Below are 27,896 nucleotides of genomic sequence, written 5' to 3'. Positions count from 1 at the left end.
GCGGCTGCTCCCCCTACCCCCTACATGGTGGCTATGCTCCCTGCCCAGTGTCTTCTCACTGCAGCATCTTTCTTCCTTCCCAGGCATGGCAGCATTCCTTCCTCAGTCACTTGCCTGGGAATCCTAAAGTCCCACCTCTGTCTCCCTGCCCAGCCATTGGCTGTCGGCATCAGTGTTTACCAATCAGAATCAACCGGGGGTGGAACACTGCAAACAAGCTTTGGGGGAACCTAATTAGCATGAGAATATAAGCAGCTACACCTCGTGGTCAGAGTTAAAACCCCAGGACCCCCACAGTAGAGAATCAGCTCCCATAAGTTGTTCTCTGACTTCTACGCATGCGTATGCATGCACACACAATAAATGTAAATAAATACTTTTTTCAAAAAAATAAATGTAATAAACATAATAAACTTTTAGGCAAGACTGAGGAGTTCAGCTTTGCCCACAGCCTGAGTCTGGCTGGGTTGGGTGGCGTCATTTGGAATCTTTGTCAAGACAGCTGCTATGGTGTGAGTTTGTTCCCCAGAGTTCATTTGTTGGGACCCTATTTCCCCAGTGGGAGCATGTGGGAAGGTGGTCAGGCTGTGCGGGTGGAGCTCCCAACCTCCGCTGAGGAATGAGTTTGCTGTGGGTCTCAGTCCTTTCTCAGTTGCATATACCTCCCTGCCTTTCTTTGCTCTCCTCCTTGAGTTGAAGTAGCAGAGGGCCTTACCTTGTTCTCAGACTTTTCACCATGAGGCAAAACCTTCTTTTCCTCTATATACCACCCAGTCTCAAGTATTCTGCTATAGCAACAGAAGATGAACAGACAATGGTATAGAGATGTCTGTCAGAGATCTTCCGGAGTGAGCAGCAGACTATCCCAGCTAGGGACACCTTGACTAATGAGGATTTGAGGCCAGGACTGAAAGGAGGCAGGCAATTCTCCAAGCCAGGCTGGCACTCCAGGAATGGCTCCCAGGTAGGGATGGCTTGGGTGTCAGAGTAGACACCAGCTACTCGGGGATCTCTGCTCCTGCTGGGTGCTGGCAGGAGGGTCTGGCCTGTGGGGTGGAGGTAAGGGTGGGGGTGGGGGTGGGGTCCAATGACCCCTTCTTAGGGGTCATCTAAGACCAGTGGAAAGCAGATATTTACATTACAATTCATAGTAGTAGCAAATTTACAGTTGTGAAGTAACAATGAAAATAACAAGGGGGAGGGGGATGGGCTAGGGGGCTCATGGACTGGAAACCAGGAGAGGGAATAACAAACATTTGAAATGTAAATAAAAATATCCCATAAAATATAAATTAAAAAGTAACTATAAAGGTAGGGGTCACCACCACAGGAGGAACTGTATTGGAGGCTCACAGCGTTAAGGCTGAGAAGCACTGCCGTAGGCTGTAGCAGGAAGGAGGTTTGGGTAGCGGAATGGAAAATGGAGCCCAGCCTGGTTCCCGGTGTGGTTCTCTGCTGTAACTGCACAGCTGCCCTTTCTTCCTTGTCTGTGCTCCCTGAGTGAGAGGTTTGTGTTACTGCAGGTGTTCAATGCCATTTTAGATGCTAAATGTCATGATATTAAATTCTTTTCAGGTCCTTCCCAGGCTCAGTGATATTGGGGGAAAGACTTGGCTTGGTATGAAGTGGAACTAATTGAAATGGCAAATATTTGATCATTTCTGACCTACAGAATGGTAGCTTGTTCAGAAGGTCTCAGAGTGAGATGTTTCTTACAGCTCTGTGTTTAAATAGTGCCGGCTGCGGTTGTCTGGCCGGGCAGAGTCAGAGCGCAATCCTTGAGTCAAGTGTACATTTAGGAGTAGTCTGTAGTTTGTCACATGGTGCTAGTCACAGCAGCAGTAAGTCAAACTGAAGACGAGAGAGAAATGCCAGTGAGTCCTCAGGCGTGACAGAAGTTGCTAAGATGCTAAGAGGGAATTCCTTTGGCACTGGAGCTGCTATGAGTTTGGGAGTTGACTTGGTGCACAGTGTTCAACAATGGACCTGCGTGTGCGGTGGGGACAGACCGAGGCAGGGGAGTAGTGGTGCTATTGGAGGGTTTTGGTCTTGTGAGGTTGCCACAGCAAGATCCAGAGGACCTCCTGTGCAGGATGGAACAGCATTCAGAAGTGTAGCTAAGGCTTGCCTTTCTCTTCAGACAGGTCCTGTCCTAGAAGGGAGCGGCAGCCATTCTCAACCCTGTCTGTCTGTCATTGCTGTTTGTTCATCTTTGTTCCCCTAAGGACAGATTGGTTCTGCGGCTTTAAAACGTGTGTGTCCAGTCTGCCAGTCACACTGGTGGTTCGAGGCTTGACTAGCTCTGCCTTGTTTGCCTTCTGGAGCTGCTGGCTGGGAGCTCAGAGGCTGGATGCATGGCTGTCCTCTGTGGACAGCAGAACACAACTGGGAAGCTTCTTTTCAGTGAGAGGAATGAGGAGTGCAGGGCAGTAAACAGCACAGGGTTTGGACTGTGGAGCTTGACCCCAGCACTGCCAGTCCACACCACGCTCTGAGTTTGGGCTGTTCCTGACTTGCCTGTTTCCTTGTGTGTAAAGTGGGGATAATACAGTAGTCATGCTGGGTTGTGAATCGGCCACGCGTAGTGTAGCCTTAGCACGGGTCTGCAGAGCAGCAGCCTTGTTCTTCAGCAAGTGCATTTGCTGTTCTAATTACACACGAGGTGTCCACACACTTGGTGGGCCCTCTGCACTTGACGGGCAGTGAGCTGGCTCAGGTGGTGAGTGTAGGATGTGTTGAGGTTGGAGGTTAGGCGAGGAGTCCTCTCCTGTTCCAGGGAAAGGAGGACTGCTGTGTATGTGTGATTTTCTCTTTCCCTGTTGAGGAATTAAAAATAGCTGAAACAAAAACACCTTGCAAGAGGCAGAAAAACAAAGCAGATGCTTGTTCTTCTCTGTGGTTTTTTTTTTTTTAAAGATTTACTTTATGTGTATGATATTTTATTTATTTATTTTGCTTCCATGCATGTCTATGCAGTGTGTGTGTGTGTTTGTGTGTGTGTGTGTGTGTGTGTGTGTGTGTGTGTGTGTGTTGCACAAGGAGGTCATGAGAGAGAGTTAGCTCCCCTGAAACTGGCATTATGGGCAGTTGTGAGCTGCCTTATGGGTGTTTGGGAATCAACCAGGGTCCTTTGCCAAAACAAATCCTTTTAACTGCTGAGCCATCTTTTCTCAAGCCCCTTTGTGATGTTCTTAACCTGTGTGAAAAAAATCACACACATTCCCTGGACACTTAGGGACAGATGACTTAAATCAGTCTCTCTCTCTCTCCTCCTCCCTCCTCTTCCTCCTCCTCTTCCTCTTCCTCCTCTTCCTCTTCCTCCTCCTCTTCTTCCTCCTCTTCCTCTTCCTCTTCCTCCTCCTCCTCCTCCTCCTCCTCCTCTTCCTCCTCCTCCTCCTCCTCCTCCTCCTCCTCCTCCTCCTCCTCCTCCTCCTCCTTCTTCTTCTCTCTCTCTCTCTCTCTCTCTCTCTCTCTCTCTCTCTCTCTTTCTCTTTCTCTTTCTCTCAGATAAAGTCTCAGGTAGTGCAGGCTGGCTTTGAGATCTATGTAGATGAGGGTGACCTTGAACCTCCAGCCTCCAACCAGTTGAGTGCTGGGATCACAGGTGTGGCTTACATAGTCCTGGACGTTGAACCTGAGGCTTACGTGCGAATTGGGCAAGCCACGTCCTAGCCCTCAGAGGGCTTTTAGAAGCATTCCCCCATTTTATATGTCTGTTCATCATGTGACTCTTTTTTTTTTTCTTTCTTTTTTTTCCCCGGAGCTGGGGACCAAACCCAGGGCCTTGCGCTTGCTAGGCAAGTGCTCTACCACTGAGCTAAATCCCCAACCCCATGTGACTCTTTAATGTGCAATCTGTGGCCCACCAGCCTCCTTTAGTTGAAGATGTTAATTGGATGCCATATTCTTATTAGCTTGCACACAGCTCCTTGGTGAGTTGATCTCCCCCACATAGGCTTTTTATTTTTGTTTTTACTTTATATTGATGATGGAACCAAGTGTGCCATGCTTGCTATGCAGGCATTGTACCACAGTGGTGAGCTGACAGGCCCACACGGTTTTGTTTTATTAACAAAATTAGAAAACGTTATTTTGTACATCTGATCCTGGGGTGGTAATCCACCTCACCCCTGTTATGCAGGTGTCTGAGTTACGCCCACCCAGGCTAGTGCTGAACAGGAGACCTCGTAGCTGCTCCTCTGCTAGCAATACAACTGTGTATCAGCTTGGCTGAGGCAGTTCCTTCCTAGAAAAAGATTATTTTAGCAGATGTAGAGCTCTTGGATGTTTAAAAAATCTGAGCAGATTTTCATATCTAAATTTAAATAAACATTTATCTAGGGGGTAAGGGATGGTTGCTGAGAAGCACAGTGAGCAGTGTGTAAGCCTCCTTCCCCTCTCACCTCACTGTTCTGCTGCTGGAGGTGAGAGGCAGCCAGCATGCAGCATGGGCTCCAGTGTCCACATACTTTCAGGACCACCATGGCACAAGTCACTGACAACTGGCCGTGTAGTATGGACTGTGTCAGTCCCTGCTATAATACGTAAGTGGGCGGATAACGATTCTCTCATTCCCGAGGACTAGGTGATACTTGGTTATAGTGACATTTGCTGCTCAGACCTAGTAAGAACTTAGTGAGTTTGACACTTTTGCTGTGTAGACCAGGCTGGCCTTTAACTCACAAAGATCCACCTCTCTCTACCTCCTGAGTGCTGGGATTAAAGGTGTGCCGCTATGCCCAGCCTGCATTTTTATGTTACACCAAGGATGTGCCAAGTGCCAGTGGAAGGCCAGAAGACTGCTCATCACCCTGTTGAGGGCTCTGTTGGAGGGCATTGTACTACACTAGGGACACACTGCATGGCAGGGCAGTTGTCCTCAGGACACTGAGTTCGCTCATATAAATGGTGGTAACAGTCACAGTGACCTAGAATAATAATTAGAAGGTGTAGAGTTGACTGTAGTATCAGTGAGCAGATGGGTAGGAGGAGGGATTCTGGGTTATGTTTGGACAAGGTAACACACGATATGAAGGTGTAAGGAAAGGGGACTGTAGACGGACATACAGACGTACGTGTTGTCTGTGTGACTCTGCAACCCAGGGTAAGTGAGCTGCAGTATTTGGCTTTCTGTCAGTTTGACATGAATAAGATAGGGTTATCTGGGAAGAGGGAGCCTTGATTGAGAAAATGCCTCCATCAGAGGCAAATCTGTGGGGCATTTTCTTAATTAATGACTGAGGTAGGAAGGCCATCCCCTGTGGGCAGGTGGTCCCAGGTTACATAAAAAAGCGAGCTGAGCAAGCCATGGGGCACAAACAAGTAAACACCGCTCTCCAAGATCCCCACAGCACCTCTCTGGCTCCTGCCTTTTAAGTTCTTGCCCTGACTTCCCTTTATGACACTCTATGAGATTTAAGCTGAAATAAACCTTTTCCTCCTGGGGTTGCTTTCAGTCACAGCCTCCCTAGCAATAGGACACAAACTAGGGCAGGAGGTGTGGTGGTTAATCGTAGTCATCCAGTCGACAGGATCCAGGATCACCTAGGACATGAACCTGTGGGCCAATTGGGTTAATCTTGACTAGGCTAATTGAGGTGGGAAGACCCACCAATTGTGGGTGGCACCATTCCTTTGGCTGAGGTCCTGAACTGTACGAATAGAAAAGTGAGCATTTCCTGTTGTTTTCTGCCTCCTACTCTGGATGCACTGTGATTTGCTGCCTTAAACCTATTATAGTGTCTTCCCCATCATCATGCGCTACACTGCTGAACTGTGCATCTAATAAGCTCTTTCTGCCCTAAGTTGTTTTCATCAGGGCATTTTATCACAGCAGCAGGATATACATACACTAAGACAGGAACTACTCAAGCCCTGTGGTAAGGGTATTAATAGTAATAGTAATACTGTTGTTGCAATAGAGCATTACATTTTACAGTCTGGACTCACCTTGAACTCCTTATGTGGCCAAGGATGACCTTAAGCTTGTTATCCTCCTGCCTTTACCTCCTGCGTGCTGTGATTAGAGGCATGCACCAACATGCACAGTTTATATGGTGCTGAAAATGGGCTTCATGCATGCTAGGCATCTGCAACTGAGCCATATCCCCGTTTTCTTCCTCTGTCAACTATGTACTGATTTTACTGTGATGTCATTTGTATGCACTGCTCTGAACCAGAGGAGGTAGAATTCCAAAAGGCACTGTTTATTCTGGTCATGCTGTAAGGATGTTGGAGAGAAAAAGCACAGACTCATGGCGTAACAGTCTGATTCTTTGTTTCTCTTGGGTCAGTAGTAAGATGGCTACCATGGTGAGTCTGGGGATCAGCTCATTCTGTAAAGTGCTTGCTGCACAAACATGAGGACCTGAGTTCTGATCTTTAGCACTTATGTACAAAGGTGGGAATAGTATTACATGCCTGTGACCCCAGCACTTCAGAAGACAGACTGGAGGATCCCTGGAGTTTGCTGGCCAGCTAGCCTAGCAGAAGCAGAGTCACTGAGCGCCAGGTTCCATGAGAAACCCTGTCTCATATGTAAGGTAGACAGTCCCCAAAGAGGGACAACTCAGGTTGACCTCTGGCATCTATATGCACATAAACCTGTGCACACTTGGTCATGCACACACACAGAGAAAACACACATGTGCACACACATGTGTGTACATAAACAAACCTATATACACATATGCATATAAACATATACATAAACATGTACACATATACACATAGACCCATATACACAAGCACACACTTGCACACACACACATACATGAACACATACATGCATTTGCTGTTTTTTTTCTGCTTCCTGGAACACAGGTATATTTTCTCTTTCTTTTTTCTTTTCTTTTTTTTTTTTTTTTTGGAGCTGGGGACCAAACCCAGGGCCTTGAGCTTGCTAGGCAAGTGCTCTACCACTGAGCTAAATCCCCAACCCCGGTATATTTTCTCAATTGAGAGTCTCTCTCCCAAGTGACTAACTTGTGTCGAGTTAACATACAACTAGCTAACATAGCCCTTTTTCCGTACTTAAAACAGCTACTCTCAGACCGCTGAGCTGGCTCAGCAGGTAAAGGCACTTGCTGCCATACCTCACAACCTGAGTTTGATCCTAGGGTCCCTTATCGTGGAAGGAGAGAACCAAATCCCACAAATTGTCTCTGACCTCCACATGTGTGCTATGGCATTGTGCATGCACACTAAAATAAATAAAATGTTTTTACTTGTGTATTCTAAGCATCTTATTGCATATTTATTTTGTGTGTGGCACGAGCATACCATAGCACATGCGTGGAGATGAGCAGACAACTTTGGGGAGTCTGTTTTCTTCTCATTTGAACCCTGGGAATTGAACTCAAGACTTCAGGCTTGGATGCAGGTGCCTTTCCCACTGAGCCATCTTGCTGATCTGAAACATGTATGTTATTTGTATATCTGCTTTCTAAAACTTCATGTAAGCAAGTGCAAGGCCCTGGGTTCGGTCCCCAGCTCCGAAAAAAAGAAAAAAAAAAACTTCATGTAATTCACACATGTAGGGTGTGGCCCATTTCAAATGGTCATCATGTTTTGAGACCTGGGTTGAACAAGGGTGTTTGATTGATGCCATCTTGCCACTGTGCTAGTGCTGTTGATTGGGTGATTTTATAGGTCCTATTGACTCAATGTTAATGTCCCATCCAACACATTACACTGGGGCTAAAAATGGGGATAATCTTGTTCAATTTTGAGGTTGCATTTAGTTTTCTCAAAAAGGTCCCAGTGTGGGTCTGGGATGTGGGTTAGTGTTCCCACCTAGTATGCTTGAGGCCCTAAGCTTGATTACTAGTACCACCTCTACCTGGGTGTGCACCATGGTTCACCATGCCTGGTTTTATGTGGTAGATTGAATTCAGCTTTGTTCATGGTAAGTAGTACTCCTTTGCAAAGATACATCACATTTTATCTATTTATCCCACGAACAGCTGGCTGTAAGCACAAAAGCCTGGTGGTGTTATTGGATGAATATTTTAAAAAACGAAAACATCTACTGTTATTAAGAACCTCACTCATTAAGAACATGTCCAAACTCATTGACTTGAATGTAAATTGGGTGTGATAGTGCATCGAGGCAGTCAGCCTTCCAGCAGAGAGGATTCTGGGAAATACAGACTCAGCCAAGAAAGTGTAGCATGAAGGAAAGCAGGTGCTTATTTGCTCTGGTATGAATTAGCACCTTACAAGCAGGGGAATAATCAAAACCTTCCCCGATGTGGTCATACAGGGAAGTGTGTGCCCACATGAAGTGCTAGGTCAAAGGGAGAGGCCCACAGGGCCTGTTGACATGGAATGGCCTCTGACTTGGTGTCATAAGTAATTGCAGAGTAGCATTCACCTGGGTTTTTTTGCTGTGTTAGCTTAGTTGTGCTCTGTGAGTTGGGGAGGCAGGGCCTCTGGTGCCACTGAACACTACAAATCTAGGATTGCTGCTTGTCTGCATTCCATTCCCCTCAGGGGCCTGGTTTTATCTAGAGCTGGCCAGGCAGTTACTGACCTGTGCTTTGGAGGCAAGCAGCCTGCCAGGGATTGTTAAACGGATGGCTGAGTTTCCAGAGATTCATCTGACGCTGGAGGCTTTGGTTAATAACACACTCTAGCGTTGTTTTTCCTAAGATTGGGCCCTGGTCAGGTTCCAATTTGGTTTTTGTGGATTTCAGGTAATTGTGTGTCTGCCCCAGCTTTCAGGAAGCCTTCAAAGCCTGCTGGAGTATGTAGAGGAGCGGGAGCTCCATGGCTAATACTTAGGACTTCTGCCCCACACAGAGGGGTGTCTCATTGTGGGTGGATCCTCAAACCCGTGCTTTGTAATCATGGAGAAGTACAAGGGGACAGGGGAGAGGAGAAGGGGGTGGGGAGCACTAGTGGGTACCAGACCCTGCTGTCTACAGATGGTCCAGGAAAGACAAGCTAGGAGGCCAGGAGTTAGGTTTGGGGATAATCGGTGAACTCACAGCCATCCACCTGCCTCTGCCTCCTCAGTGCTGGGATTAAAGGTGTGCACCACAGTGTCCCACCTTCTCTCCCACCTTTGTATTACCAGAGCTCAGGACCAGGCCTGGCACCTAGGAGCTATACAGTGACTGCTCAGAGTGGAATGGCTCAGAAGGCTTGGGCAAAGGCCCAAGAGCTTGGGGAAGACCTGAGAACCCAGTGTGGTTGCTCTGACCTCATCTGTGCATGGGCATGTTCTGAACCTCCCATTTCTTTGCTTATTGAGAAACTCAATTAAATGCACAGCAATTATAATTTAATTGAAAATTTTGTCAACTTTAGATAGGCACTCACAATATAATCTCCTATAATACAGTAAGGAACACAAGTAAGAATTCACATGGCAGTGATAGGCCATGAGATTACAGTTTTCAGTTGGGCATGCTGGTAGTCAGCCTCTGAGAGTGTCATCTTGCTTTGTGCCTTGTAAACTATGGGCTGGGGTTGAGAGTTGAGACTGTGGGTCGGATGTAGTTAACACCAGCCCTTCCCCGCAGGACTGATTTGACTTTAAACTGGCTTTGCATCACCTGCTGTTTGTCACCCTTTCTGTGGTTCCTCCGGCACTGGTCCTGAGGGTATCCCTGACTTATGTGGTTCGTAGTAAATGGGGGTGGGCTTTCAGAGCTTCCTAGGTCTGCACATACAGGTGTCGCCTGAGTCATACCTGGCAGGTCACCTGCAGCTCTGGAGCCTGCTGTGCTGCTGCTCCCTTCTCAGGTGGATTGATGAGTCCCTGCTTCTCCTGCAGGGTGACCTGTCTGTGTGCCCAGTTTGAAGCCGTCCTTCAGCATGGCATGAAGAGGAGCCGAGGATTAGCACTCACAGCTGCAGCCATCAAGCAGGCCGCAGGCTTCACCAGCAAAACCGAGACAGGTACCCGATACCACTTCTGACTTCCTGCTAGTTTAGTCTCTCCATAGTAGTGCTGTGCCCAGAAATCCATGGAGTGAAACATAGACGCAAAACCGCTGTCTGCTCCTTAAATAAATGACTTAAATAAAGTCATTCTGTGCATGTATTCTCAGAGCCATGTGTCACCAGCTCCTCTGGTTTTGGTGGCCTACAGCCATGGTGCTTATACTACCAGTGTGGGGTAGCAGTTATTGGGAGATTAATAATCTGTCTTAGTTTGATGCATGGGGATAGTATGGCATTGCATAATCAAATGTCTTCAGCAGCACCAGAAATCCTGCAAGTCTCAAAGCTCAGAGTTCTGCTGTTACCCATTTCAGTGTTGTGAAACACGGCCCCGAAGATAGGGAACACTTGGTGCTTACTGGGACCCTAGCCCTTGGATGGTCTTAGATGTAAGCTAACTATTGCCAGTCCCCAGAAGTAGCACACGTCTTCACTGTGTCCACTGTGTTGGTGAGGAAGCCTGCAGGCGAGGGTGCTGTTCTGGCCATGAACCTGGGAATGAGTTGTGTTACACAGAGTTGGGTAGATGCCGTCTCCAGTTCCTGACTCTTCCTGGCCCCCATGCTGGTGCACACATGGTGCTGAGGAAACATGTCCTTTTCCCATTAGCCCTCTTTAACCAGAAAGGCAGAGCAGGTGTATGTGGTGGGGGTGTCTGTGGGAATCCTCTCTTCTTTGAGACAGGGGTCTCCTGTATACCTTGAACACACATTCTTGTCAGATGCCTTCATGACATATATCCTCACTAGAGGCCAGTGGGACTGCCTGCTGGACTTTCATCCTTTGGCCTTGAGCTTGCAATCCTCTTGCCCAGCCTCAACTGTGTTGGTGACAGATGTGTGCCACCATACATAGTTCCAGGCCTTCCTTCCTTCCTTTCAGCTCTTCAGCAAACCTTTCATTCCTGTTTATCTAACAAGCAGCTCATTTTCAGAAATGAATGTTCTGTGGATCAAGAGACTGGGTTTAGGGAATTCCTTTCAGTGCTGAATTTCACACTGAATTTCCCTTAGTGCTCCCAGGTTTCATTTAAAAGCCAGCAAAGAAACCAGACATGGTGGTGGTATATGCCTGTAATCCCAGCACAAGGGAGTTGGAGGCATAAGGAAAAGAATTTGAGGCCAACTTAGGCTTCGTTAGACCCTGTCTCAAAAACCAAACCAGATCAGGAGAAGACAGGTAAGGAGGAGGCTAATCTCGCGCAAAGGCCTCAGTGTCTGTCAGTTAACTTCTGCCAGCTGCCCTGCCCACCTTGGCTGCTGGTGTTGGTAATTTCTAGTGCGGTCTGTAGCTTTCTCTGGGTGCATTCTACGCTTTCCTTCCTACAGGGGAGCCAGTGTTCGGGTTGCTTGGTAGGATTTCCCAGAGTCCCCTGTGTTTGCTGAGCCTTCCTTTTCTCCATTTCCATCTTAACTTGTTGGATAGTTACCTTAGTATGTGGGGCTGCCAGTGGTGAGGTCAGCTGCTGGCCCAGAGGCAAGCAGGGTCTGGGGCCATTCTGACCTTGTGATCTCCCAGCCTTAGTGCAGCACACAGGGAAAGCCTGGCCTCTGAGGATGCTGGCAGGACTGCTGACGGGCTCTGTGGCAATGCCAACTCGCATTGCTGGGATGAGTGACCCTTCCTCCCCAAGCCCTGAGCTTTCACAGTTTCCCTCACCTCTTCAAGTTCTGGCCTCTTAGCCACACAGAGAGATAGCTCTTCCTGGCCCTCACACACTAGATTTTTTTCCCCCCTTTGTTCCTTGTCTCTGATAACCAGGAAAGCCCCATCGCCTTTGTAGCGTCCTGAACTCCCCCACCCGCCTTGGCCTAGCGTGAGTTTTCCTTCTGCACCTTGGAAGGTGGGGGCACAGGCTCTGTTGTTTTGTGCTGATTTGGATGCACAACTGTGCCAACTAGAAGCCAGGGACAGAGCAGCCTGGCAGCCTTGGGGTGGCTGCCAAGGCTTCATTGTTATCTCTGTTGACTTCTTTAATTAACCGTTCACTGGCTCTGGACCACTGGCTCTGGACCGTCCTTGGCTGATTAAGACCTCTTTCCTTGCAGAGAGTGATTAACAGCTTCCCGAGGGAGGAGGGCTGGTGGGTTATCAGCTGAGATCAGGTCTGTGGCTTTTTGTGGAGCGCCCCTTTATTCTGCCCCTCAGGATGTAACATAGGGGTTGTAACTTGTGGATTAAGTTTCTCAGTGACTTGTCAGATGGGCACCAGTGGGGACATCTCCTCCCTGACCCTTTGTTTTCTCATTGTAAGAAGAGGCAGTTGCAGGCTCTGCCTTACAGAGGGGTGGTCAGGCTTGTGGAAAAAAATCCAGGCCCCGGTTCAGGCATCCTGCATTTCAATTGTCTGCTGAGTATTTATACTGTTCTTGTGTTATGAATAATGGCACAGGCTTAAGTCAGCCCACGAGGCTGCTGTATTAGATTTTTTTTTTTTTTTTTTTTTACAAATGAGAAGCATGGTCTTCCCCAGCTGGGTACTAGCTCAGTGGTAGGGTGCTTGCCCAACATGTGTGGGCTAATATGTTCAATCCCCAGTACCATAAACAAAATACATTGATTTCCCTCTGATGAGAGAGAAGCTCCACCTCAGAACAATGACTGAAAATAACGATTTCATTGGTAGAGAATGTGGCGTGCCTGCCAAGGATGTGGCTTGCGTTTGGTCCTCTGGGGTTGGGTACATGGATGGCTGAGCTTCCTAACTCATGTATGTATGTATGTATGTATGTATGTATGTATGTATGTATGTATGTATGTAGTTATCAAATTTATTGTTTGTTTGTTTTTCAAGACAGGGTTTCTTTGTGTAGCCCTGGCTGTCCTGGACTCAGGCTGTAGATCAGGCTGGCCTCGAACTCACAGAGATCCTCCTGCCTCTGCCTTCCGAGTGTTGGGAGTAAAGTTGTACACCACCACTCCTGGCTTATTTTTAAGTTTCTAAAACCATTTCATGTTGAAATAGGGGTTTCTACTTTAAATCTCAGCCCACTTCCTGGGCCTGTCCTTGCTTCGTGACTGGTTGGAGCTGAGCACACTGGTTTCTGCAGTTGGTTAAAGGTGTTTCCCTCATTCCAGTCATGGTCCACCTTCCCTGCTGCCCCTGAAGCCGGCCTTGTTGTCTGCTGTCTCAGTGTCAGGATCAGGAGGTGGGTGCTACGAATCCCATGGGCTAGTATTTTACTGCTGTTCTTTTCAGATCATGGTCCAGAATAAAGGAGGTAAATTTGAGCACTTGAAGTTTCTAAGGACACACCTTCCAGAGTCCCATTGTGACCTGTCCTGAGGGTTGAGTGTGTGTTCCTGCTCATGTATGTGAGGAGGACAGAGGAGGATAATGTCAGATGTTTCTTATATATTATTAGTTTCCCTATTTTTGAGATAGGGTCTCATTACATCTGGTGCTCACCAGTTGACTAACTGGCTGGTAGTGATCCTCAAGATACTCCTGCCTCTGTCTGCCTACTAGTTCTGGGATTGCAACACCTGGCTAGCTGCTTTGCTTTCGTGTGTGTGTGTGTGTGTGTGTGTGTGTGTGAATGCATGCCATGGCTTGAATATACAGGTCAGAAGACAGTTGTGGCAGTCGGTTCTTTTCTTCTACGTAGGCTCAGGGACTTGGTAGCAGGTACCTTTATAGACTGATCCATCTTTTCATGTTGAAATCGGTGTTTCAGCCCACAGATGACGTTTTCTAGTGTGTTTGGGATTTGAACCCAGGTCCGCATGCTTGCACAGCAAGCCCTTTTCTTACTGAGCCACTTTCCCACCCACATGTATGTTTATCGCCCCAGCTTAGGTGGAGCGTTGGGTATGAGGTAATACCCAAACGCATAAAGTGTTGCATGTCACTGTGTTCCGACCGCTGGGTCCCCCCGGCCTCGCCAAGAGCACCCCTGCTTTCCCTCACAGGCCTTTGTTTTTCCTCATTTTGAAGAAGCAACATGGCCTTGTTTGTGTGGGTTTTCAGCACTGCTTTGTGAGGCTCTGCTGGGCTTTGGGTACCAAGAGCTTTTGGGGAGCTGATCCACCTCCACTGATGGTCAGTGTTTATTTATAGTCTTTAATCTGATTTACTAATGGTTGCACCGGGGCCATTTTCACTTTGGAGCAGTTACAGGCAATACTCCTGGAACTGTTTTGTGTGTTTGGAGGTAAAATTATGAGTTATGACTGGTCTTGCAGAGGTCCTGAATTCAAATCCCAGCAACCACGTCATCACTCCCAACCATCTGCAATGAGATCTGATGCCCTCTTCCGAAGACAGCTACAGTGTACTCATTCATATATAACAAATAAATCTTGAAAAGAAAAGAAACCCTGACTAGAGTGTATGGTGTATCTCTACTCCTGAGGTGCCAGTGACAAAACCAGGGCATGATTCTGCCAGAGTTCATTTGGGCCTCCTTATAGAGCACAGGGGACGGATTGCTTACAGGGATGTGGGTCCTTCTCTCCTCACCCCCAATAGGCCACCTCCGGAAAGCCTTTATCCAGAGGGATGAGGGGTTCCCCATTGAGCCCTCTTCTCTAGTTTTCTTCCCCAATATACTGTAGCCCCTCTACATGTAATTAAGGCAAAATAGTAAAGGACAATTAGGGAGAGGCTGAAGACTCAGGTGAGAGGCCGCTGACCCTCCCCAGCCCTCTGAAGGGATGTAACAGTCAACTCCCCACAGGGGCGGTGGGCTAGGAGGATGGCACAAGGGTTGAAAGACTGCCAAGATGTGATGTCTGGAAGAAAAGATGCCCGGACATTTGATTTATGACCAAAGGGATTTTTCAGGGCAGTTGAAGAATAGTCAATAAATAGCTCTTCATCAGTAAGACAGACATCTGTAATGGGAGATATTCAACCAAGTCTAATAGTCCTTATGGCTTTAGAATAAGCAAGGATTTCTTAAGCAGATTCAGAAAAAGCCAGTTGATAAGATGAAAGATAAACTAGGCTGTGACCATGGACAACTCCATTCACCAAAAGTTGTCTTTAGACGATGGGAGGTAAACTGCAAGGAAGGAAGTTTGCAGAGCCTGTGTCCCAGGAAGGGAGGGTTGTATCTGTAGTGTATACAGAACTCCTGTAAATTATAAGAATGGCAACCCAAGGCAGAAATGGGCCAGAGTTTTAAAGAACTTTATAAAAGAGGTTCTCTGGGTGGCAGACAGGCCCATGACAGTATTTATTACTCATCAGGAAACGACAAAGCCCTGAAGATAACAGTAGGTGTTTCGTGATTTTCTTAAAATCTCATCACTTGGAACAGTGGTTTGTCTGGCTTCATAAAACAGGGTGCAAAATTCTCGTTTGTTTATTTTTCCTATGTTTAGTTAAGTTTTTACACAGTGGGCAATTTTCTTCCTCAAGTATAATAATTAACTTATGAAGAGCTGTGCCCCTCCCCCATGGTTATGATTTATTATTCCAGTCACATGACTGCCTTTAGGCAGATAAGATGGCAGGGCTGGCTTAGTGACTTTCATTATCAGCTGTGGAAAGGCCCGTAGATGGCTTCAGATCTGAGTGCAGTGTCACTGGGCCTGCAGTTTCTGTGTAAAGGGTCTCTTTCCTAGGTAGAGAGTGGTTCAGCTTTCCTGTTGTATGGCTCAGGAGGTTGGTGAGTTCTGTAAGGGATGCCCTCTGCTCTTAGAGCTTCAGATCTATTAGCTTGTAATTGTTAATGAAAGTTTTGAGGGGGGTGCATTTTTATTAAAAATTGGCAGCTTGTTTATTTCAAATGGAAAAAGCGTACTGCCCGCAATTCTGGGGCAGAAAATCTGAGGTCAGGTGATCATATTTCATATGAAAAAGTGATCATATTTCAAGTAAGGACCCATGACCCTGGGTACAGCCAGGTTTGCTTTTCATAACCACTCTCTCCAGAGAATTTACTTGGGTGTCCCAAGAGAACAACTCAGTGCTTTCCAAACACAACGCCACCTCCCAGCATACACGAGCCACCTCACCTCCCAGCACACACGAGCCTTTGGAAACACCCTCAGACCATAGCCAAAACACGGCTGCTGCTTATAATCACGTCTCTCTTAGCAACATGTGCTGTTAGGCTGGCAAGATAGGTTGGTAATAAAGATGCTTGCCAGCAAGCCAGACAACCTGAGTTTGATTCCCAGGGACCAACAACAGTGGAAAGAGAAGACCTGATTCCCACAAGTTGCCTTCTAACCTTCACACATGAACAGTGGCACACACGCCAACCACCCTTCCCAAGTAAATATGTAAAGATTGTTTAAAGCACGGTTGTTTCTCTACTAGAGGGTACATAGCAAACAAGCTCTGTGCAGCAGAAGAGCCTGTTCTTACAGCTTCCTCCTTACGCATCACACACACACACACACACACACACACACACACACACACACACACACACCATCTCTTCATACGCCCTTTTGTCCACACATCTCTACTTGAAAATGTTTATTGCGATGAGTCATTCATTAGTCTGGCTCCAGGTCTCTGGCTTCAGTGACACCATCAATATTGGATCTTCATGGGGACTTCTCCTGGTTAGCATGTTGTTGCCCTGTGTCATGGAGATCCTGCAGCTTTGGATCAGCAGGACTGGCCCTTTTAAGCATCTAAATTCAAGCATCCCAGTGGTTCAAAGATGATACAGATTTGGGGTGGGCCAATTCAGAGCCTTGGATCTGGGCCTAGATCTGGTTGGTTAAGCTGGTCAGTATGGCTCTCCCTTATCCACACCACCAGGGCGAGCTCTCTAGCACTGCTCCAGATAGGCCACTCAGTGTTACCATCAGCAGGAGGCAGGGTCAGCTCTCATGGCCTCAGGGCTGGCTCATCCACACCCACTTCTCCAGAGCCAGCTCCTCTGTTCTGTCCAGTCAAGGCTTGGAGCCACTCTCCCAAATGCTACAGCCTGCAAGGGGCTAGCTAGGCCAGCTCCCAGCTCTCACACCCTCGGGGCTGGCTCACTTGTGCCTTCACCATCTGGGCCAGCCTCACTGTGTTGTCCAGGTGAGATGCAGGGTCTGCTTTCCTGAGTGCTGTAGCTGGTAAGGAGCAGAGCCAGCTCTCTTGTGTTCATGACTCTGTAGGCAGCTTTTGCAACTATTGGAGGTGGTGAGGAGTAAAGAAAGAGGAGGGATTTACCCCCACATCCCCGTCACTTCACAGAAGATGTGTAGTGGGGCCAACTCTCCCATGCTCTTACCCTTGGGGCTGCCTCACCCATGTCTCCTCAACCAGGGCCAGCTCTACTGCACTGCCTAGATGAGGTACTAGGTTTACTTTCCTGAGTGCTTTAGTCAGTGAGGGGCAGGGCCAGCTCTCCTGACTCCTGCAGGTGGTGAGGGACAAGGTGTGGGAGATGGGGAAGGGCATCACCCCCACATCCATGCCACACCTCATGGCCAGCTCTCTGGTGCTCTCACCGGCTCCAGGCAGGCTGATTTGCACCTCTGCCACCAGAGTCAGCTCTGCTGTGCTGTCCTCGTGAGGTGCAGGGCCCATTCTCCTGAGTGCTGCATCCAGTGAGAGGCAGGGCTAGTTTTCCTGCGCTCATGACCCTGTGGGCAGTTTTCTGGACTGCTAGATGTTGAGGGGTGGGGCATCACCTATGGGCGTGTGACAGGGTCGGTGTCCCACGGTCACACCCTTGGAGCCGTACCTAACCCACGTAGCTAACACCACCAGCTTTGCCTGTCTCTCTTCCCTCCGCACCTGCGCCCAGGCTGCTCTGTAGCTGACAGGGAGAGCGCTGCATAACTAGCACTCTGTAAGGAACCGGCTGGATCCAGGCAAACTCCCCTCCTGCTGCTGCTCCTGCTTTGGGTGGGCTGAGACTTTCCCATGGTTCAGCAGTGGAAGTGAGTGCCGGGCGGGCACTGTGAAGATTGGGTGTTTGCTACCACACACAAGGTTTTGACGGCCTACAATAAAAGTGGTCGGATCCTCCATTTTTTCATTGTTTTGGTTTGGTTTGTGTGTGCTGGCATTTGAACCTAGGCTTTGTATGTTAAATAAGAATATTCCCTTATCTGTATTTTGAATAGTATTTCTGACTACTATTGTCCTGAAATTCTTTAGGTTTGAAAATACTTTATCTTTTTTTTTTTTTAATTCTTTAAAATTAACTAACATACAGTTACATCAATACTTCCTGAGACTCGCTAGTAGGGTTCAGAATCTTTAAAACCATGGTCTCTTCCATGTCCTTCTCTCTTCTTCCTCTCAAATTTATGGCCTCTTCTTTAATTACTATTATTACTGTTTCACACACACACACACACACACACACACACACACACACACACACAAAACCAAGTCTGTGTGGTGTTGCTTGTATATGATGATTTCAGGGTTGACCACTTAGTATATAAGCAGTTAGAGGCCTGTGCCTGGGGAGAGTGGCTCCAAAGTGGTTAGCAGCCTGCTTTCCCTTTGTGTGACGCTTTCCCTTCCAGTGCAGTGTGTCTGTCAGTGTGCTGCCGGGGCTTGTTTCCAGTGCCGTGTGTCTGTCAGTCAGTGTGCTGCTCTGGGGCTTGTTTAGGTAGCTGTTTTGTCCTGGTGAAAATGTTTTTCCTGTCTTCTTCTTTCCATCCCCCAGTCCTTACCCAGTTTTCCAATGGTTAATGCAGATGATCAACTTGACAGGGCCTGGGGAGAAGAGCCTCTGGGCATGCCTGGGGGGGATTCTCTTGCTGAGTTACATGAGATAGGAAGACCCACCCTACTGTGCATAGAGCTTGGGTACAGACAATGAAAAGGAGGTACTGAGCAAAGCATCACCCCTGTTACCCTCATCCTGACAGATACAGAGGGACCAGCCACTAGCCAGTACTCCAAACTGTGAGTCACAATAAACCTTTCCTTCCTAGGTTTGACACACGGAGGACTGTGTCAAAATCGAAATGTCAGGGCATTTTATCATAGCAACAGGAAAAGTAAGTAGAACGCTCCTGAGCCTAAGCTTTTGCTCCTATGTGTCTTTGTGGAAAACTGAGGGCTGGGGAGGAGTTTGAGAGGTAAAGTGCTTGCTGCATAAGCAGGAAGAGCTGAGTTCAGATCCTGAGCACCCACAAACAAGGCCCCACCATGGAGGAGTCGGAACAGGCGAACTCTGAGCGCAATGATAGAGACCTTGTCTTAGAAAATAAGGTGAAAGGCCCATGACTTGTCTCAGCTGTGCAAACCTCAAAAGTTGGCACTCATCTCAGGTAACTGTGACTTTTTTTTTTTTTTTAATTTATTTATTTAATGTATATGAGTACACTGTCGCTGTCTTCAGACACACCAGAGGAGGGCATCGGATCTCATTACAGATGGTTGTGAGCCACCATGTGGTTGCTGGGAATTGAACTCAGGACCTCTGGAAGAGCAGTCGGTGCTCTTAACCACTGAGCCACCTCTCCAGCCCTAACTGTGACTTCTTAAAAGAGAGAAGTGACTCCTGTGAGTTGTCCTCTGACAACTCTCATGCTCATATTCAAACACACAGTTAAGGTGGAGAGCAGTCAAGGGAGACCCCTAATGCTGACTACTGGCCTCCACAGGTGCACACTCACAGACATGTGCATATACTTGCACACAACATACACAGTCAAGGTAAACTAGGTATGATCAATATATTATCTTAGCCATTGAAGGTCTGCAGCCTGGGGCTGGAGATACAGCTCAGTGGCGAACAATGCTTGTTGCTCTCATAGAGGACCCAGATTTGACTCTTAGCACTTGCATGGTGGCTCGCAATCTGTAACTCCAGCTCCCAGGATGAGATATCTCTAATGGCCTCCATAGACACTTGGAGGTAAACCAGTAAGTAACACACGTGAAGTAAGTCTTAAAAGAGGAGTCTATAGCTCAGTGGCATTAAACACCTCCATACCATGTTGATACTCCTAAAGTGAAATGAGGCACTCATTAAAATGCTAATTCTAAGTTCCAGCCTTCAGCCCCCAGCCCCTGGGAGCCATTAGCCAGCATTCTCCTCTGTCTTAGTGCACTTGACTACTATAAGCACTTCAGAAGTGAGATGTGGACAGTGCTCTTTTGTATCCAGCTTCATTTACCACAGTGTTTTCCAGGTTCACCCACCCTGCACGTCGCCCCTCCTTTTCAGTCTGAGTAGTATTCTAGTATACAGATCATCGTGTTTTCTTTTGCCTGCCTGGCACTTGGGTTGCTTGTTGACTGTTGTAATGTTGCTATGACCGTGGGAAAAATAAGTATTTGTGCTTTTTTGCTTTTAGTTCTTTTAATATTTCCCAGAAGTAGAATGTCTGGATATTCCCGTAATCCTATGTTTTTAAATATAAAATTTAATTTAATTTGTTTATTTGCATTCGGTGTACATATACCACTGTGCATGTGGAGGTCAAAGGGCACCTTGTGGGTGAGTTTTTCTCCTTTTACCACATAGGTCCTGGGGGATCAAACTCGGTCATCAGGCTTAAGTGGCCAGTGCTTTTGCCTGTAGAGTCATCTCCCATCTCACTGACCTTTTTTAAAATAAAAAGAATTACTTAATTAATGTGTGAGTATATGTGAGTGTGTGTATGAGTGTGTGGATGTGTGAGTGAGTGTATGAGTGTGCATGAATATGTATGTGTGAATGTGTGTGTATGTGTGAGTATATGAGTGTTCGTGAAAGTGTATGTGTGAATGTGTATGAGTGTGTGTGTGTGAGTGTGTGTGTGAGTGTGTGCATGTGCGTGTGTATGTGTGTCTGTGTGTGAGAGATTGTGTGAGTGTATGTATGACTGTGTGTATGTGTGAGTGTATGTGAGTATGTGAGTGTGTGCATGTGTGTGTATGTGTGTCTGTGTGTGAGAGATTGTGTGAGTGTATGTATGACTGTGTGTATGTGTGAGTGTATGTGAGTGTGTGCATGTGTGTGTATGTGTGTCTGAGTGTGTGTGTGATTGTGTGTATGACTGTGTGTATGTGTGAGTGTGAGTGTGAGTGTGTATGAGTGAGTGTGTGTGTGAGTATGAGTGTGTGTATGTGTGTGTGCATGTGTGTGTATGTGTGTCTGAGTGTGTGTGTGATTGTGTGTATGATTGTGTATGTGTGAGTGTATGTGAGTGTGAGTGTGTATGAGTGAGTGTGTGTGTGAGTATGAGTGTGTGAATGTGTGTGCATGTGCGTGTGTGTGTGAGTATGAGTGTGTGTGAATGTGTGTGTGCGTGTGCGTGTGTGTGCTTGAGAATGTGTGTGGTGAGTGTGTGAGTGTGTGAGAGTGTGTGAGTGTGTGTGAGTGTGTGTGAGTGTGTGTGAGTGTGTGTGAGTGTGTGTGAGTGTGTGTGTGAGTGTGTGTATTCCTTCCTCCTCCTGGGGCCCAAGCCTGGAAGTCTGGTTGTCAGGCGTGACAGCACGCACCCCTGCAGTCCCTGGCCGTGTGTTTTCAGTGCTGTGCCACTTCGCTTCCTACCAGCAGTGCAGTGGCTGCCAGGTGCCCCGCATCTTCCTTCCGGAGGTTCGGTTCAGAGTGTTTCTGTAGTGGCTCATAGTCACTTTCAGCACCGCCCTTTCTAGGGAGACTACCTGAAACCTTGGTGAGAGACCATTCCACGTTCATTCCTTTCTTCCTTTCCGGTCGCCCTTTTACCTCATCATGTCCCCACCTCTCTTTTTTGGCTTAAAAAAACACACAAAAACTAATAACCATCCAAATGGACATTGTAGTGGTGAATTAATTAAACCGCTCTGGCTCCTGGCAGGGTCCTCCATGTGCTGTGTGAGCTGCACCCGCCCAAGAGCTCTGGATTTGCAAATGAAAGACATGCACCCCAGCTAATTTTGAGATGCCTTGACTCCTCAGTGGCTGGGCATCTCTAAATCTCCCCAAGGCTAGCACAGTCCCCTCTGGTATCCTGGCTTACCACCTTCTAAATCTCTGTTTTAGCTTTGCGGCCCTGTTACCCTCTGGGCAGCCCCACCCACCCCACCACAGATTGGGCTCCCTTTCCATCTACACTGCTGGAGGATTTCTTCTGTAGTGCTAAATCCCATCCCTCCCTCTGCCTCCGGGTCATTGTGATTCTCACCTTCTCCTCTCTCTCTTGGTTCCTTGCCCATGCAATCAAAAGGTCCCGCCACCATCTCCCTGCCCAGCCACTGACTGTACGACAATTCTTTATTACCAACCGAAGCCAGCTGGGGGCAGGGACCCTCAGGTCTGGAAAGACAAATCATTGGAACCACTTCCCTGTCGGTGCCTGCACCGACACGGTACCAAGAATCAGGCGAAAGCCTGTGGAATTAAGGAAACACACACACACAGGTTATTCGTGTCAAGCCAGAAGAAGAAGGGCTCTCTCATAATTTTATTCACCAAACTATATACCCCAAGTACACCAGGTAGCAGGTATCTGCGAAGCACAGTGGGAAACCCTGGCTCGGTAACAAAAGACCGACTATGAGACCTGAATAAATTAGGGAAATAACCGGGAAGGCCAGCCTAATTCTGACTCCGGTGTGAAGTACCAGGCCAGACTGCTCTGAGTTAGGAACAAAAGGCTTCCACAAGCATCAGCAGGGCTTAGCAGGGGTCAAACCCTGCAGGAGACCCAGAAGGGTCTTGTTCGGGCTGATTGTTATCTTCTTGTGCCGTAAATTCATGGGAGAGGCTTTTTGTCTAACAATCTCAAGAATCTTAACTGTGGCCAGACAGTCACAAAGTGGCCAGGCCCAAATCCAATACGGCTCCCTACACTTCCCAACATGGCACGATATGCTATTTCCAAATGGACATGGTGGGCTATCATCTCACTGTGGTTTTAATGCATACTCCTTAGACATTTCACATTTCTTCCCTTGATCTTCCTGCCCCGTTCACCCTAACTATGCCTCAGCAGTCCTCAACCCGACTGCTGTGAGGCCTCCCGATGGTGTGACCTGCTCTCCTGACCCTTGCTTTTCCTGGAAGGGAAGGGGCAGGGTCCGGGCCTACCTATTGCTATAGCTTAGTCTGTACATCATAGAGGTGACTGTGTCAAAATCGTGGCTTCTGGCAAAGTGATCATTTTCCTGGGAAGCTAACCCCTATCCCTCTGCTTTCTTTCCCCATCTTTCCGTAAGATGCTGGCTTCTTGAGCCTGGGAGGGGAGTTTTGAAAATGGTCCATCGAACTTAACTTAAAGCAGGGTTTACATTTTGATTCTCTGAGTCCCCTTGGGCAATGATTTCATTTCTACAGAACACTGGTTTTTGAGGAAGATGCATGTGCCAGGCTGTCCTCTTGGCTGAATGGGGAAGTCTGCTCTGTGTGTCTCCACTTTGTGTGGTGCTTTCGGTTCCTTCTTGGGGTTTTGTTGCTATTGTTATGAACTTGCAAATCTACTTCTGGTGAAAGAGGCCTCGCTTGGAAGGATGTCTGTTGACCGCGTGGGGAGAATACCGAAGGGTGTCTAGGGTTACTAACAGAAGTGGTTAGTGATGGTAAAGAATGGCTGGCCTTATCGGGAGAGCTATTAGGATGCTGTTCTTCAGCTCATGGGCCCTAGACTGTGAAGGGACCTTGACATCTAAGTGGCATAGGGTCCATGCCAATGCAAGGGAAATGAGTGCATGAGTGGGTTCTAGTATGTCAAGTTCTAGGTGCTGAGGCAGGAGGATTACAAGTTCAAATGAGATCCTGCCTCTGGAAAGAGGAGTATACCTCAGTGGCATGGTGCTTGCCTAATGTGTATCACAGTCCCTAGTACTGAGAGCAGTCTGGTATATCCGGACTAAGTGTCTTAGGAAGTTGTGCCTGCTGGCTGTTGTAAAGGTCTTTATTTTGATGTGTCATGAAGGCTCATATCTGATACCTGATGCATCAATTTTTGGAGATTACCAGCTTCACAGTTCCTTGGGTCCTTTACTCATCTCAAGAAGAGTCTCTTCAAAGATCAAGTATACACCTAAAAGGAGATGAGTCACAAGCTCTAGAAGCCCTGCTTTCTGGGGGCAGGGAGATGGTTAGGTGGGTCAGAGTGCTTGCTGTGTAAGCTCGAGAATCTGAGTTCAAGTCTCTAGTGTCTGTCTGTGTAAAACACTGGGCGTGGCTGTGCTCCTGCCTGCCACGCTATTACCACGTTGGGCAAAAACCAAGCACTGCTGAGGCTTAGTGCTGGCTACCAGCCTTGCTTCAGGTTCAGTGAGAGGCTGTCTCAAAGGACTGAGGTAGAGCAGGATGGAGCAGGACACTCTGTGTCCTCCTTTGGCCTCCTTATGTGTACAAATGCCACACCCACATCTTCATATACAGCACACATGTACTACTCACATGTTGCACATACCAAAAGTAATACAATAACACACACACACACACACACACACACACACACACACACACACTTACTTCCTATACTGTTAAACATGTCCGCACTCTTTTCATGGCCATGAGAAGGAGTGAAGAGTTGGATATGATGCCGGGGCTGAAGCATTGCAGATGCTCAGGCAGAAAGATTAAGCCTGGGGGTTGGAGAGATGGCCCAGGGCTTAAGAGCACTGGCGTCTTTTCCAGAGGTTCAGTTTCCGGCACCCACGTGGCAGTTTGAAGCTGTCCGTAACTCCAGTTCCAGACAATCCAACACCCTTATATAGACATACATGTAGACAAGACACCAAGTGCACATGAAATTATAAATAAATAAATAAATAAACAAACAAGTAAATATTGTTCAGTCTGAGGCTGACTACATAAGAGAATGCAAGGCAAAGTTGGTATAAACATAGCAAGTCTCTGGGTTGTGGGTTGTGGGGGAGGTGTATAGTGAAGGAGGAAGAGAGGGGGGAGGGAGACAGGAGGGGAAGGGAGAGAGAGAGACGGGGAGAGAGAGGGAGGGAGGGAAAGAGAGAGGGGGGAGGGAGGGAAGGAGGGGGGAGAGGGAGGGAGAGAGACGGGGAGGGAGGGAAAGAGAATAGCTAGGTTTGGTCATGTACTCCTGTAATTCCAACATTTGAGATGTAGAGGCAGATTAGGAGTTCAAGGTCAGCCTCAGCTATGAAGTGATTTGAGGCCAAGCTGGAATACATATCAAGTCACATACTAGCCAGGGCTACAGAGTGAGACACAGTCTCAAAATAAACATAAAACATAAACAACAGTCAAGAAAAAAAATAAAGGAGGTAAGCACTAATTACATTAGCACATATAATGGAGAAGAACCTTCCCAAACATTGCACTGAGTCGTAGATGCTCAAATACCATGGAATGCCACTGATGCAGGTATCTGGAACAGTCAGGTTTACAGGCAAGAAGGTGAAGTTACCAAAGGCCAGGATGGGGAGGCTGGAGGAGTTATTTAACAAAGGAGCTCCTGTTGATGAAATAGATAGTATTGCTGTCTGCACTGAGTACACAGTGTTATAGGACACTAAAAATGGCTGACGTGGGGCTGGTGAGATGGCTCAGACGCTAACATTGCCTGCTGTGCAAGCCTGATGACCTGTGTTTAATTCCTGAGATTCACAGGGTGGAAGAAGAGAACTGACTTTGTCTTGTTTGTTTTATTTTTCAAGACAGGGTGTCTCTGTGTAGCTCTGGTTGTCCTGGAACTCACTCTGTAGACCAGTCTGGTCTACCTGTCTCTGCCTCCCAAGTGTTGGGATTAAAGGTGTGTGCCACCTTTAATTGGCATTGTCAGCTTGGCTGACAATGGACTCTTTTAAGTCAAGTTGTCCTCTCAAAACACACAACACACACACACACACACACACACACACACACACACACACACACACACACACCTCAAAAAACAAAAACAAAAACACATGCACACAAAGAGAGAGACAGACACACATAGCAAAATGTAATAAAGATTAAAAATGGTTAAAATGGCAAATTGTATTATGTGTACTTTTCATGGACTTAAAAACAAAAAAGGATCAGGTTGATGTGCTCGATAGATCTAGTTTAACTATTTATGACTCATATTTACACCACAGCTCCTCTGTTCTAGACACAGCCATGTGGCCAACTGGAAGATGGTGGGGTGACAAAGCTGTGGTCCCTTCTTGGGAGCCCCGCCTGCTGACTACCTACCTGCTCATTGGTGGGCCAGTCCTGGGCTTGAGCAGCAGTTTCCCCCCAGCTCTTTGGTTGGAGAGCAGTGTGGATTGCCCCTGCCTCAGCATGGGTGGCTGTGTTGGCTCTCTGTGCTGGTGCCTAGTGTCAGACGAGCTCTCCTGAGTTTGTACTGTGGTGGACTGCCTTTGCCAGGTACCCAGGGACGGTCAAGCAGCTCCGCTGCTCTTTCCTCCACTTCTGCTTCCTCATGGCCTTCCGGGGCTGCCTATTCTTGCCTGGTAAAAGACTGACAGCCGCTTTTATCTGAGTCTTTCTTCACCTTCTGCTTGCGACTGTGAAGCCCAGTGGTGTGATTTCCCTGTGACTGACCTTAAATTTTGGCCATTCAGGGCCTTGGCGCCAATCCTATCTAACCAGGTGAGAGAAAGATGCCCTTTCTCCTTGTTTACAAGGAGCCAGGCCCTTAAAGCTGGGTGACACATTGTTTAGTTTTGTACAGTGCTCTCCCCTGCTCAGTGTACCCCTCACCTCTCTATAGAGGGTTGCTGGGTTGTGCTGTTATTCAGGGGTCCTGTACAGAGGCTCCTCAGATGATCAGAGGACCAACTCCATTCCATCACACGAGCTGTGTTCTGGTTCAAGGGACAGATGGCCCTTTACCAAAGGAAACTTTGGTCCTAGAGACTCAGTGTTTGAGCTGGGCTCTGGGCTTAGCGCCCCCAGATTGTTTCCCATTTGTCCTTCAGCATGGCAGTTTTCTGGATTGAGGATTTTGCAGTCTTGGTGGTGGTGTCTCCATGATGGGTGTGGTGTTAGAGTAGTCTCAGGTGGTTCTGGGCTTTCATGGCCCCTAAGAGCTCCTATTTCTGGAGGTCTTCAAATTACCAAATAGTGTTGCGGACTTTGGGTCACCCTGCTCTGCTTTGCTGGTATAACTGTTGTCTGAAGGTAGCCACAGCTGCTAGGTGAGCAAATGACTGTAGCTGTGCTTTAAAAAAATTTAAGGGATACTCAACCCCCCCGGCCTCCCAGGCAATCAAGATAAATAACATTTTCATATAATCTTTAAAAAGAAGAAAATTAGGCCTGGAGAGATGGTTCACAGGTTAAGAGCATGTGCACCCCTCTTGGGCACCTCACAACTGCCTGTAACTCCTCAGGGAGATTTGATATCTCTGTCTTCTGTAGGCACTTACTTGCACTCAATGCACAGAGCCCTCTGTGTGTGTGTGTGTGTGTGTGTGTGTGTGTGTGTGTGTGTATGTGTGTGTGCATGCACATACTTTAAAATAATCTTTCTGTTCTTTTAAAAAAATAATTTACTTTTATTTTATGTACATGGGTGTTTTGACTGCTTGCATGTCTGTGTGAGGGTGTCAGTTCTTCTGGAACAGGACAGGACAGTTGTGAGCTGGCATGTGGGTGCTGGGAAGTGAACCCAGGTCCTCTAGAAGAGACACCAGTGCTCTTAATGGGCGAGCCATCTCCCCAGCCCTCCATTTTTTTTTAATCATAAGAATTAATGTGAGGAATGTCCTATGAAGAGCACAGATCTAGAAGAGGACAGGGATGAGATATGTCATAGAGGTGACACCCCATGTAGTCTGAGTCTCTCCCTGCCTGTGGGACCCGCCACTGCTGGGAAGGAAGAGGACAGTGTAAGACAATATCACAGAGAACCACTTAGGACATAGGAAAGAGGGACACTGCCAGAAGCAAAGGGAGGGGCACCTTCCTGTTAGACTTGAGAGTAACAGCAATAGCAGTTTACCATTGCATTACATTACATTACCATTTCCTTATAGGGCAGGCACGTTTGCTGTGGTGACACTGATTGAGTCAACTTATATATACATTTTACATGTTATTTCCGTGTGTGTGTGTGTGTGTGTGTGTGTGTGTGTGTGTGTTCATGCATGTACATGTGTTTGTGCAGGCCAGAGGTCAGGTCAGGTG

The 27,896-nt window shown here is 47.5% G+C and overlaps 1 protein-coding gene across 11 annotated transcripts in view; it reads left to right on the top strand.

Moving 5' to 3' along the window:
- Snx29 (sorting nexin 29) overlaps nucleotides 1–27,896 on the top strand; it is a 413,834-nt gene that overhangs the window by 26,310 nt on the left and 359,628 nt on the right. For 10 of the 11 annotated variants that reach the window (XM_087574449.1, XM_087574446.1, NM_001109526.2 and 7 more), the window contains one exon: nucleotides 9,782–9,906. The exons of the other annotated variant lie outside the window; for it this stretch is intronic. In XM_087574449.1, coding sequence (XP_087430575.1) covers nucleotides 9,828–9,906 — 79 coding nt within the window. In that variant the 5' untranslated portion in view covers nucleotides 9,782–9,827. The remainder of the gene's footprint in view (nucleotides 1–9,781; nucleotides 9,907–27,896) is intronic. 11 annotated transcript variants of the gene reach the window in all.

This window comes from Rattus norvegicus, chromosome 10 (genome assembly GCF_021556685.1).
Source record: "Rattus norvegicus strain SHRSP/BbbUtx chromosome 10, alternate assembly SHRSP_T2T, whole genome shotgun sequence".
Classification (NCBI taxonomy): domain Eukaryota; kingdom Metazoa; phylum Chordata; class Mammalia; order Rodentia; family Muridae; genus Rattus; species Rattus norvegicus.
Note: the sequence above shows the minus strand (reverse complement) of the source record. Positions and strands in the feature narration are given on the sequence as shown.